General features: G+C 37.0%; 1 protein-coding gene across 7 annotated transcripts in view; it reads right to left on the bottom strand.

Moving 5' to 3' along the window:
• CCDC85A (coiled-coil domain containing 85A) overlaps positions 1–13,802 on the bottom strand; it is a 174,695-nt gene that overhangs the window by 35,424 nt on the left and 125,469 nt on the right. For 6 of the 7 annotated variants that reach the window (XM_019753165.2, XM_019753167.2, XM_019753168.2 and 3 more), the window contains exon 3: positions 2,138–2,214. The exons of the other annotated variant lie outside the window; for it this stretch is intronic. In XM_019753165.2, the coding sequence (XP_019608724.1) occupies positions 2,138–2,214 (77 nt within the window). The remainder of the gene's footprint in view (positions 1–2,137; positions 2,215–13,802) is intronic. 7 annotated transcript variants of the gene reach the window in all.

Genomic DNA, 13,802 nt, shown 5'->3' with positions numbered 1-13,802 from the left:
TCCAGCCCAAATCTCAGCCTTCCACAAGGATTCCCTTTGGGTAATTCTTGCTGTCTATGTTCACTTCCATTGTGTTTATACAAGTAGTTGCAACTGATGCTTCTATCATATCTATCTTAGCTGTAAATGGAGGCATCACCCTCAGATACAGAAATTTAAAACAGATATTGTTTTTAAAGTGAGACAGATCTAGTATCCTTTGCATATATTCAACAGCATATTTCAAACAATGGATTCTTCTTTGCATTAAAGTAATTTGGACACATACATAGTTGTTCAATTCTAAAACATTTTTCATCTTAACATCTCTGAAATCAACAAGAGTCTGACATGGAATCACTGACATCTTTTTTTCTTTCTTAATAGTAAATAGAGTAATGTGGCATCCCACATCAATAACATCTTACTCATAGATTCAATAAAACATGACCTTTCCTAGTCATTTCTTGTGGAGAAAAAACAAAACAATCTTCTTTGATAGAAGACAGCAGTGTATTTAACAACATATGCTTGAACACTTTTCCTTGAAAATTTTTTTTTAATTTCTTCTACTCTTAACTATGCAAGCTCTGTGTATTTAAATACACACACATCAAGTATAGTTGAGGACTCTTCTGATTTCCCTGTAAGATCTCTAATGCTCACTTTTATAGAATTTAAAAAAATCAATCTTATAATCATTTTCACATTCATTGTGCCTCTGTTTCACTAAGATAGATACATGCTAGAATTTCAATGTTGATGAGAGCCTCAATTCCTACTCAGAGTAAAATTAAGAAATATCTTTTTTTTCCTCTTTCTTTTCCTTTCTTAGTTGCCTTAGAGATGGTATAACTATACATCATGTTCATAATAAAGCAATGATAATTTTTAGTTTGGGGGAATAAAGACTTAGACGTTTTTAGTCAAGGGTCCTAGCACAGTCATAAACGTCAATGAAAATTTAAAAATGAAAAGTATAGGAAAGCAAAGAAAAAAACTCTATCAGTAGTACTTTATTTCATGATACAAATAATCCCTTCTGTCATCATGAATTTTAAGATATGTATAGCTTGAGAAGGGAGATAAGTAGATTCATTTCATTTAATCTCATGATTTCTAGACAGTTGGCCAGCCAGTGGAAGAAAGAGAAAAGCATTCTTACATACACTATCTGATACCCCAAATCATCATTAATGAACAAAAGTAGTTTAAAAACAAAACAAAATTAAAAACACCTAAAATGTCTTTCTGAAGCATATTTGCTTTAACATTTATATATCTTCTCCTGCATTAAAACCAGTCTTTATACTTTCATTTAAACTACTGTTTACTAGCTGTTTGAGGTTTGATTTTCCCGTGGTCACTTACAAAACACAAATAACCAAAATGTAGATAGAACATTAGAAACTTAGAAAACTCTTTTTTATAAAATATTAAAATACATTATTGTCTACATGTCTAGAAAGGAAACCAACCCAAACACTGTTGAATTGTTCAACTCCGCTACAAAACATTTCCCAAGAACCACCACCTTAAAGGACCAACATCATTTTCACCAAGATATCAGCCCGTGGCAATAATTTTGTTAAGTTAAATATATAGCAAAGCATTAAATCCAGAAAAAGTGCCACTTCACATTCACTAGGGAAAAGAAATGAAGCCCCAAAGTAAAAACTGTCAATTACTGTCACCACTTTTTTGTGCTGAAAGAATTCAATCATATCACAAAGAATTTTAGAAAGTACTAATTTGATTAAAATACGAAATCTTCAAACTACCTACAGCTTTCCCTAGTTCATAAATTAGCCAATTTTTCTATTTAAATACAAGACCCTTCTCTATATTCACCAACTACATGCATGACATATACGCGTGGTACTATCAAAGTATTTTTTTCTTCTTTTCTCTTTCTTCTTCCTTCCCAAGTTATTTTACATTCTTATTTCAGACATCTGCATCCTTTAGTATCACACTTAAGAATCTGAATAATAGGATGGTCATTATGGAAAGTAATGACACTCCACATTGATGAATGGCTATTTACAAAATGATTTCTATCATTTAAAGGAGAAAATGTAATTGAGACTTTCAATTTCAAATACAATGCTACAGCTCAAAAGACACTGACTAGCTGTGAGCTTCTGAAGTCACCCACCTGGGGCAGCATGCGATTCTCTTCCTCCAGCTGTCTTACTCTTGCCTCCAGCTGCCTAACATAGGACAAGGTTGATTCTAAAATTAAAAAGAAAGAACTCACATTATACACACAGGTCTTGTTCAGTACACTGTCAGGGTATTTCTGGCTTGATTTATTCAAATGACTACTTATTCTATTATTAAAAAAAAGGAGATTTCTCCCCGGCATAACAGTAACAGAAGCCACTGAAACTACAAGCACTTGGGACAAGTGTACAATTTTAAGGAAAATTAGAGAAATTTACAGGCGGCAATATTGCAGGCTTTTGCACACCATGCAGTGTTCAGAGCATTAAACATCTTGGAGATAGTTACCATGTTTCCCCGAAAATAAGACTAACCTGAAAATAAGCCCTAGCATGGTTTTTCAGGATGATATCCCCTGAACATAAGCCCTAACGCATCTTTTGGAGCAAACTTAATATAAGACCCCGTCTGATTTTCAGGGAAACATGGTATTTCTTCTTTTCGACTTATTTTGTTGTGCATTTTGAACTTCTAATCAGTGTCCCACACATTAAGACTTTTTTGTAATGTTAATTATGACCAAAATAAATTACAAGGTCATACTAAGAATAGAAAAAAAAAAATTCAATTATCCAGCTCTGCCCATTTTTCCCAATAAATATTTCAAGGTTTAAGAGCAATGTTTGTTCTTGTCACAAATCTACAGATATTAAGATATAATTCAGAGAACGGCTATGAAAGGGCTAAATAATTAGTTATGCTGAATTTTTACTTTCATTTTGGCTGCCTGTGACAAGAGACCCAGGTTTTCTCCAAATCTCTAGGTACACCAGGGGCAGACTTGAAATTGACTTGTTTTCATTTCTTCACAAGCTTAGGTGTGTGCTGAAAGGTCAGAATCGGCATCATGCTTAATTTCTGGTCCCTAGTGAAACTCAAGTTTATAGCTTTACATCAGGAAAGGGGCCACACACAGAGAAAAGTGTAGTTTTATTTTCAGGAATAATTTGACAGTAACTCTTTTTCATTAAAGTGAAAACATTCAAGCACACCATACATCTATATAGCTGCAATTCCTTCATTACCCAAGAACAAACATATTTCAGGTATAGTGAAATGTACGTGACAATAGAGCATATTTCCGGAACATTTCCATAGTTAATATTAAAGCAGCAGATCTTCCTCTGTGCATGTTCAGCTTGAGAAACACCAAAGAGCAAGAGGCAAGATGGCAGTGCATTTAAGAGGCGTGTTTGATGCCTGACAATCTGAAGTTAGGATGAATGTTGATGCAAATTAATACTCTGATCTGAAATTCATCATGGAAGCTCTACTTTGTAAGTTTATATTTTATTTCATTGCATGAACTCAATTCCATTTTTGTGACCTCCAAAGCAACACTTTATTATTTTAAAATACCTAAGAAACTTCAGGCGCTATTTCATAAATGTAACAACTAAGCTCCTCCCTGACCAGGTCCCAGCATGCCTATGTTCACAAACGTTTGCAGCAAGTCCCTATCACTGACATTCATATAACCACCCACTGATCTCACGCCAATGGAGAAGACAGTATTGAGTATTCCTCATACAAGACAGAAACACAAGTAAAGGAAACTGAAGACATTTGCTAAAAACATACTCATTTTTTAGCTCAATGAAATGTTATGAGTTTGCTTTATGGACTCTTTTCCAAATGGGGGGGGGGAGTATAAGGCATAAATGAATAACAAACTTATTGATTACATGAATCTGCTTTACTCTAGCAAATGAATAAGTGATTTGCAGATCATCAAAATGTGAATGTAGATTGCCTGATTTACACTTTTGCAAGCCCCGCTCTTTACTCTAGAAAAACAACCACTTTCATAGGGCCATCGAAGGGAAAAGTTGCTCAGAAATATTCTATTTAAACCACGAACAAATGCAATTCTTTTTTTCCTTTGTCCACAATTTGCATCTTATCTTTATTGTCCCTATACTGCACTATCCCTGTAATAATTAAAGCAGCAGAGATTACTATACAGAGTGACTATTCAGGTGACATTTGAAAAACGCTGCTGGCTGGATTTTAATTCGGTAACTATCTTCAGTCACTTTAATCTATTTCTCTTTTTTAAAATCTTTGTAGTTTATATATTTGATGTGACGGTTTCACTTAGTCTCTTCTTATATTTCAAGTCATATCATGTCAGTTAAAAAAAACGGGTAAATTCCTAAATTTGGACAACATTCCTTTCTCCAATTTTTAATGTCAAATTACAATAGATGAAGTTTACATATTTATTTCAAAGCATTCACTACAAATATAAGCTGGGACAGGAAAAGCGAGGGAATATTTTAGACCTTTAAAATAATGAAAAAAGTAGCTTTATGATGAAGGCAAAGCTAAGGAGGGTTTTGAGTTCATTTATTCAACAAATATTTATTGTGCCACTGATTTGTGTCGGGCATTGTTCTAGGGCTGAGAGGAAAAGATGACCAGTTACTGCAAGTCTTAGATTCCTCAGAGCACAAATTTTGTTTTAGGTTTATATGCCCATGTGCTACATTCCAGAAGTTCCTGTTGTTCTTCAGTCTCTCAGTCACAATTATTAACAATGAAGGAATAGAACAAATGAAAAATCTCCTGGGGTTGGAGGGCAGTAAGAATAGCTGATCTGTATGCATAAATAAGAGAACTCATGCTGCTAGTTGTTTTATTCATCAAGAAACTGATTACATAATCCTTTAATGGGAGTGGAGTCGGCAAACATTTTTCTGGAATATACTGGAAGATCACCACTGGGTTCTCAAATCCCTATATGAAGAGCCATTGAAGAAACCACCCAATCCTTCAACTGTGAAATGAGAGAAAAACCAATTTGTTAATCCCTTAGGATTGCAATGTTTGTTATTGCACCATAAACTAGCCAAGCCTAACTACAAGTACATAACCAATAATGGGATAGAAAATGTGTAAATATGTTTAAATAAAACATAAGATAAAGTGTAAGAAACATCATGCTTTTAAAATATTCACATCATAATCCACATTTCAGTCCTAGGTGATCATTAGAAAAACACTGATAAAATCTTGTGTTAAGGAAAAAAAGTAGCCCCTTGCATTCTGGAATATATTTGGCCATGTCTTCGACAACACTTCTCCCACGATGCTACCTCCTTTAACTTCCTTAATCAAGGGGCTTCCAGAGTGGTGTCAACTATAAAATAAGCTGGTCTTCCATTACACCCAGGGAATGTGGAGTACAGCGGTGCAATGACCTAGGAGAAATACCTGACAAAATCTGGCATTTTCTATTATAAAATGATACGCGTGCACTTGCACACACACACACACACACACACAACTGTATTAGAATGTACCATAATTTGAATTGATCATTTTATACCAGTGGCTGACAGTTGCTAAAACTGAGAGTTCAGGATGGCATTTAGGCTTTCAGAACTCTGAGGAGGCGGCTCCAAAAGAGCCTCAAGTTTCCCTCCAAAAACACCAAATACAACGCTATACTCTACGTGGATATGCAGTGTTAAAAGAGGACCTTATCTTTGAGAAGCACATAACCAGTTGGGGGTAGAGAAGGCAAAAATAAAGAAAACAATAAGGTGATATGAAATTCAGTGCTAAATCTTGTAAAACAGCAGTACAGAAAGAGACCGATATCGGCCAAAGTTCTTACAAAGAAGAAACTCGAGCTTAATGTGTCAACAGCAGTTGGACAGGCCAGAGAGACGCAAGTGGAGCCACAGGGCGGACAAGGGACAGAAGCCAGGAATAATGCTGTTGTGAACAGGGAAGAGAGAAAGGATGCACAAGGAGGGAAGAGAAAGGAACTTGCTGGGGAGCAGAATAAAAGGCCAAGTTCTTCGCCCAACCACGGACCTGAAAACCCAATGTCAAAACACAGTTGTGAAGGTGGTGATTTGCTTTTTACCTCTCACAAAGGTATTTCATTTCTCTTTCCACTCTGGGAAACCTACAGACATCTACATATCAGAAAAACAAAATTAAGCAAACAATACCAATGTGAAAATCCAACGAGATTCTCCAGGTGTTCTCTGGGGAAATCGTGGGCATATTTTCAAAGCAGAAACCATTTGTCTCCATGTATCTCACCTTACTTTGAACCTACATGTAAAAGTCCACCTCTTGCAATAAAACAAGTGTAAATGGTCATAAGAATTCCACTAAATTCACATCTTTTAAATAATCCCAATTTAGACCTGGAATGCACCTTAGAGATTTCCTAATTCAGCTTGTCAATCCCCTAACTCATTTGGCGACTGAGAGAATAAAGCCCAGAAAGTAGTGATCATGGCCCAACTTACATTGGGGATTCGTCAAATATATTCAAACAATGTCATTTCACTGCTGGTACGTCACAGTGATTCCCACCTTGATCTAATGTATCAAGATTCTTACATAAACCGTTAAATTCTAAGTTCTCCTTTTTGCTTCCTGATTTTAGATATTCTGGATAGATTTTTACCTTTACAATAACTTGGTATTATCCTGGACTTGATTTCACTTCAATTTACCTGAAATGCACTCAGCCGTTGTTCTTTGCTATTTTGAGAATACGCTGATCACAACATTAAACCTTCTTCTTTCCCCTCAGTTTCTAAAGCAGTGTTTCTCTCCCTAGGGAAATACCCATCCTTGAAGTCACCCATGAATGGCTCTTATTATTGTACATAAAAGGTTTATCATTGGTAGTTGCAACTAAGGTTTGTCAAACTTCTTAATGGTTTTGATTAGACGAAATGCTGTCTGGTCTCCAAATTTCAATTAAAATCTGGTAATGGTCCGTTCTAATACAAATTACAGCCTTTTCAAGAATGTAAAAGAGGAAAATCATTTGGAGACTATAGCAGCCAAAGGTTTACTGATGTTAGCTTTTCCGTGGTTCTCTAAGAGTTAGTCTCCCCCAGCCTGAGAGAGTCCAATGACCGCATGACTTCAAACCTGGAGGCAATCTCTTTCATAAATGCCAAACTCAAAAAACATCATTTGTATTAGTTCAAAATAAATGTCACCATCCACAGGCTTTAACACATTTAAGGAAATTCATTCAGAATTATATTTCAAAAATTATTACTGTTCTGACTAAAAGTGTTTTTCTCTTCCTTCCTCAGGCAAGCAAAGGTCAGCCTACTTCAAATTTATATTAGCTCCACAAGTATAAGTGATTACATTTCTCACTATAATTTGATACTGATTTAAAAAAAAAAAAAAAATCTTGTTGGAATCAGCATTTTCAGATTTGCCTGAGTATTTAACCCAGACTGCCTTATTGACAGAGAATGATGCCAGGTCTTGCTCTAGTACATTATCTATGAAGCTAAATGTTCCCTGGCCCCAACTTCTTTTAGCTTTGGTTTTCTGCCCACAGCTTCTCCTGGCCAAATACTCAATCTACTCTACCTAGTCTAATAATACTTCTTATTCTTCTATGCATGGTATGAAAAAAAACTTTCTAATAATTAGAATATGCAGATTGGAAAAGACGAATATGTGCTTCATGTTACTAGAGTTGTTCAGAGAATGATCAATGAGATTCTGCAAAGATTTCTACCTGTGTATGCTGTTGGGCTGGTCCCTTTAACCTGAAGTTCAATAATTCTACTATTTTAAATTCTTCCTACTCCATGGATGTCTTTCTTCTCAGCTCATCTGCCAATAAATCATATATTGAGTGCCTTGTGATTTCTCTTTATTTTTTTAAAACACATACTTGATTTACCTTAATGTCAACACTTCTTCACCCTATAGTGATTATCTGCTGTGTGTCAGATGCTGTTCTAGATAGTGGGGATACAGTAGCAGGCAAGAACAATAAGATCTGTGCAGTCACAGACTTCACATTCCAGTAGGGAAAAAGACAGACTATGAAAAGCAAATAGGGTATCTTGTGAAAGCACTGTGGGCCATAAAGACAACTAAACAGAGTACTAGCCCAGAGAGAACTGGGGAAGTACAGTAACATTGGGGAGCATGGCCTGGGAAGAGCTGTCTGAGGACTAAGACCTGCAAATAGGCCAACTATGCAAAAATCTTGGAGAAGAGAGTTCCAGGCAAAAGGACAAAGTGAGTGCACAGGTGCTTCTAGGAAGACTTGTATCCTGGAATCTATGAAGGGGCAAGTGACAGCAGCTTGAGACAGGGATCTATTTGTCTTGTCACCTTCTTCCACTGCTCAAAGTTTTAAAACCTTATGGTCCTCATTCTATTTACACTTAGACCTAGTCTTAGATTCTGTTAGTCTTTCCTAGTGACAAAAACTTTAGCCTATGTTTGGCTCCACTCCCACCCACCCCACCTCCCATCCACTGGGAAATTCTATTGACCTTACCTCCAAATTATCGCAAGAATCCAACCTCACAGTAGTCTCCTAACAGATGTCTTGCTTCTATGCTTGCCTTCACCCCCAGGTGTATTCTCATGCAAAGCCTAGTTTAACCAATAGCAGCCAGGGTTTTCTTTCTGAATGCTGAGTCTGAACATCATTCTCCATTCAAAACCCTGCAGTGGCTCTACATTTTGCACCACATAAGAGCTGAAGGTCCTTAAAAAATCCAGCAGTGTTGGTACATGATCTAGCCACCTGGCACCTCCCTCATCATGATATCACACCCTCTGCTCCAGCCACACAGCCTCCTTCTGTTCCTGAACACCCAAGCATGCTTAGTTGTCCCCGCTTTCTGGAATGTTCTGCCATTGCCTGCTTGGCTAACTCACCTCCTATAAGTGTTCAAAGCTCAGCTTCTCAGTAAGACTCACCTGAGTCTATCTCATTTAATCCTATAACCTCCCCCCACCTCCAGCCCATGATCTCCTTTAGCCTGCTATACTTTATTTTCTTCAAGATACTTTATCACCTTCTATTATATAAATTAACTTGTTGATTTGTTAGGTTTATTGTAGAAGAGCTGTCTCTCCCATCAAAATGTAAACTCCACAAGGCAGGGATCTTTTTTGCATTAAGTATGTCCTCTCATTGCCTAGAATAATGTCAGAATAAGTCTGGCACAATACAAATTTATTGAATGAGTGAATCAATAAGTCAGTTATGTAGATAGTGCCCTGAAAGGAAATCATTTCATAGTACAGGTCTTGTCAATCATTCTAGTCAAGACAGGACTTGTATTTAAATGGAGCCTAATAGCAATTCTGTTGTGCCATTTGAAAAACATTCTATGGAACATTAAACTTTGGATGGAAACCTTGGAGAGGTTCTCAAATTATGTCAGATATAATCATTGGTGGGTAATTTCCAAAAGAAAATCTGAAATGTTTTTTCACCAGGCTCCATAAAATGTGTGTGAGTGTGTGTGTGTGTGTGTGTGTGTGTGTGTGTGTGTGTGTGTGTATAGGGGGGTTCTGGAGGGAGAGAGAGAGCGAGAAAGGGAAGAAAGAAGGAAAACGTTGTGGGGGGTGTACAAAATATCCACCAGTTCTACCACTAGTGTCTTGGAATATAATATAAAGGCCTTTCAGCTGGATATGTGCTTAATAAGGTTTCCTTTGGGTACAGATACCCACCAGAAGGAACGTAAACTTCACCTAGACATCCTCCTCCAGCCACTCCCTATGAGGGGCGCATTGAGGGCCAGGAGAAAGCAGAGTTGTGGGCACCGGGCAGGTGTCATTTGGGCCCTGAGGAGCTCTGCGCTGTCAGAGAGAGCAGCCTGAGGAGGGCGGCGGGCAGGTCCGTATCAACACAAGCTGTTTCTTTGTAAAGAGGGGAAAAAATCTCATTTCTGGGGGGGCAGAGGAGGAACAGAGTAATGTGCTATCCTGTTTATTTTAATTAGAATGAAGACTGGAACTACTGAATAACTTTCCAAGAATGCTTTGACAGAAAAAAATCATGGATGCTATTCTCCTAATAACATGTAAGTGCTATATTTTTTCCATTTCTCTCTCTGTCTAAGCTGCAGGCTCCGTGTGGTAAGGCCTTGCCTTATAATTCTCTTCTGAGCTCTTACTAGCACAGAGCTCTATGCTAAAAAGTGTTCAATAACAGATTGTTGAAGGAACAAATAAATGAATGGCCTTGTCATTCTTTTCCCAACTTCTCAACCTGCTGCTCAGAGTTCTGTGCTCTGAAGTCTGGCCTACAGGAACTTTCTGTTCCCTAAAATTGCCTTCCCTTTTACTATTTCCTTTGAAAGCATCAGCCCCATAAAGGAGGTACTAAGTAAGTAGTAATAAATTGGGCTAAAGAACTGAGAACTATATGAAAAATATTTCAAACTCTAAAGAGCTGTTTAACATGAGTACCATTTTAACAGCTATTTAGGGTTAAAATGTCTTACTTTCCGCTGTTATGTTGCTGCTGCTGTTGTCTTTTCTGAGAGAAAAATAACTGCCTTTTTTAATGCCAGAAGATAAAAATTGATGTAATTTTAATAAATGTAACAATTTTCTTAAATGTATGTGGCCCCCTTGTAAGTGCATCTGTCAGTATTGTCAATGAATGCACAAGGAAATAAATCTGTAAAAACAAATTTTCAAAAGATAGTAAACCTATAAAAATGTTATTTTTTTCTTAGGATATTACTTTGAATTTTTTATGTATGTTTAGGTGTTTATAAAAGCCAAATATAGTTGATTTTTTACTATCATATTTTTCAACAGAAGTTTTATCAAATTATATAGAGAACCATCATTAATTTGGACTCCATCAACTGGGAATTCATAAAATTTCATTGAATTTAGGCTAAATATAATGTCTTTACTGGCTATGAAACAAGAGTTGGCAAAACAAACTCACAGTGTAACACTTAAGAAACAGTTCCCCTACATAAGAAAAACAAAATTTCCCAATGTTTTAGCATTACTTATCCACATATAAAGTAATGTGGATTGATAATAGATTCTAGTTAGTTACGATAAACAAAATGGGAAAGACGATATGCTTTGGAACATTTTTTTGTACATTAGCTATTTTGGTGTATTGATCAACTAGTACTTTGTAATTACAGTCGGTTAACATATTGAGTACTTACTATGTGCTATTTACTCTTTCATGTTCCACAGACACTCCCCTGAAAACAATCAAAAAGGGCTCCTCCATTCAAGGAACATTCTCGTAGGGAAGACATATACACTGGCATGCTCATACAGACACATAAGTAAGTACACCACTTTCCTGTACTCCCTTCACCACTTTAGCTTAGATCTAGATCAGAGAAGATATGGGGCATCCAAGTTGAAACCTGAATGTAAAGATCTGGAATGAGCTTTCTAAGAGCAAATTCCCCTACATTTGCAAAGTCCCCAAGATGGGAATAAGCCTGAGGCACTCAAAGAACAGAAGAAAGAAGGCTGCAGTGGCCAAAGCAAGGTGAAGAAAGTGAGGGGAGAAGGGAGAGGAATCAGTTGGAGTAGTAGGAAGGAGGCAGGGCCTACAGTGTCAGGTAACCAATGTAAGGAGTTTGGATTTTATACTGTTTGGAGTAGGGAGGTATTTGAGAACGGGGGATTGGTACCTGATAGTGACATCATCTCATTTATACTTTCCAATGATCGTCCTGGCTGCTGTGGAGGACAGAGAAAAAGGGAATGATTGTGAAATGAGGGTGATCATTGAGGGAGCCTCTGTAGCAGATGGGCTGACTTGTGGGTTGTAAGTGAGCCACAGCCGTGGTACAGAGATGTAGCCCCATTTGGTGTGTATCCTAAAGGGAGGGACAACAAAGCAGATAGGTAGAATAGATGTGTGATGCTAAGGAAAAAAGGAAATCAAAGAGAATGGCTACAGATTTCTCTCCTAAATTCTGTACACTAAAGAACTCCTTCCAGTAAAGACAGTTATCAGGTTAAGAAAAAAAAATCTTAATCTCAGTATAAAGGAATATTAGTTGATGCCATTGTTGAGAATAAATTACTGAATGCTCGCAAAAAGCAAAGTCAAAAAACTGTAAAAGCACTACTTAATCTTAGCATTTTACTTGACAATGGTAGTCTAACTAAATTTAAGACACCAGATTTTTTTCCTGTCCGATGTAGGAAATAAATCTCAGAAGTCCTATAAATACAGCCAACACAGGGCCACCTTGACACGTTTACCCTGTTTTTCATGCCCTTTGATTTTGGGGGTACTTTATAATGGTGCAACAGGGAGAGCACCTTCTGATCAGGAAAATTCCTGCTGACCTCGACGTTCATTTGGGCCCTTCTAGATTCACAAGTATTCAATCATTTTGTCTTTGCCAAACAGTTACTAGGCAGCAACCAACTAATCAATCTGGTCAAGCAAGTAAATCAGATGACACGAAAAATGGCCACTAACTGTAACATGATTTATCATGTATCAAACACTCTGCTAAAAAGGCATATGCATTTTTCACATGCATTAATGCACTTAATCCTCACTGCAAAATTAAGAATTAAGTATTATTATCCCAAACTTAGAGATGAAAGACTGAAGGCTTAGTGATGTTAGCTCCTCAAAGTCACAAAGCTAATCAAGTTCAGTTCTGGAACTCAACCAGAGGTCTGCCCCAGCAAAGGCCACCATTTGCAGTATTATGAGTTCTCTCACTGCTAGAGGACAAAGACTGCGGAGAGACAAGGGTGATGGCCCTAATTCAGCAATTATCAAAGCATTTGATCAGCACCAATAGTCTTACTGATTTCAATGCTCTTCCTTACCATTGGACTTTAGCACTATGCCATCACTCAATTGATGTATTTGCTGACAAAATGCAAATTGTATTTTTCCTAAGATGCAAATAAGTGCATCACCTCTTCAGTTCATATGGTGGTGCCTTCAAGTAAACAAGAGCCAGCCAAAGTGAAGAGAGCAACTTTCCGTCACCAACAGCCACACTACCCCAAGCTAGGTGCATGGATGTGCCAAGTCATGTAGATGCCATTCACAATGCAATCTTTGGAAAATTGCACACACGTCTAACAACGCAAGTCTCAGGAATCTACAGGCTTAGAAGAAGATGATGAGCAAAGATAAAGGGCAGTTTCTGCTGGCTTGTAAATGCCTAATTTTCATTTTCAAAGCAGCTGCTTTCCTGAATCTCTCCTGGATTCTCTCCTGGACAGCTGGGGAACAAAGCTAAATGTTCATTCTGTTTAATGTGATAATAAAAGAATTGGGTGCATATCACCCAACAGAAGTAATCACAGGCATTTAGAGAGAAGTCAAATATCTCAATACACTACTGTTTTTACAAAATCCTATGGACTCTGAAGGCATGTATCAATACTTCTGATACATGAGAAACTGAGGTGGGTCCAATTAATTTCTACACCTAAAGTAACGGTAACTTTCAAATAATGGTTTCTCAAGCTACATATAGCCTGAAATTATACAAACAATAAAAAGGATACTTTATATTCATTTTGGCCAAACAATGAATGTATCAAATTCTGTTCTGCTTACAGTGATTTGCAGATTAATTATGTATTACCCTAGATATGTGATGTATTATAAAATGGTATTCTTATCAATGATTTTTATTCACCCTGACAAAGTACAAGAGTGCTTCTTTAACTTTCAGAGCAGATGAAATTGAAAATCTTTAAGTTTTCATTTGAGTTACCTCTTGTCAGTGCATAGTCATCCTAACTGTTTAGGGAAAACCTTAAATTATAAATAAGAACTTTATAAGTCAAAAAGTAACAGAAGGAGT

Source organism: Rhinolophus sinicus, linkage group LG05 (genome assembly GCF_036562045.2).
Source record: "Rhinolophus sinicus isolate RSC01 linkage group LG05, ASM3656204v1, whole genome shotgun sequence".
NCBI lineage: Eukaryota > Metazoa > Chordata > Mammalia > Chiroptera > Rhinolophidae > Rhinolophus > Rhinolophus sinicus.
The sequence above is the reverse complement of the archived record's forward strand: the minus strand, read 5'-3'. Positions and strand labels throughout refer to the sequence as shown.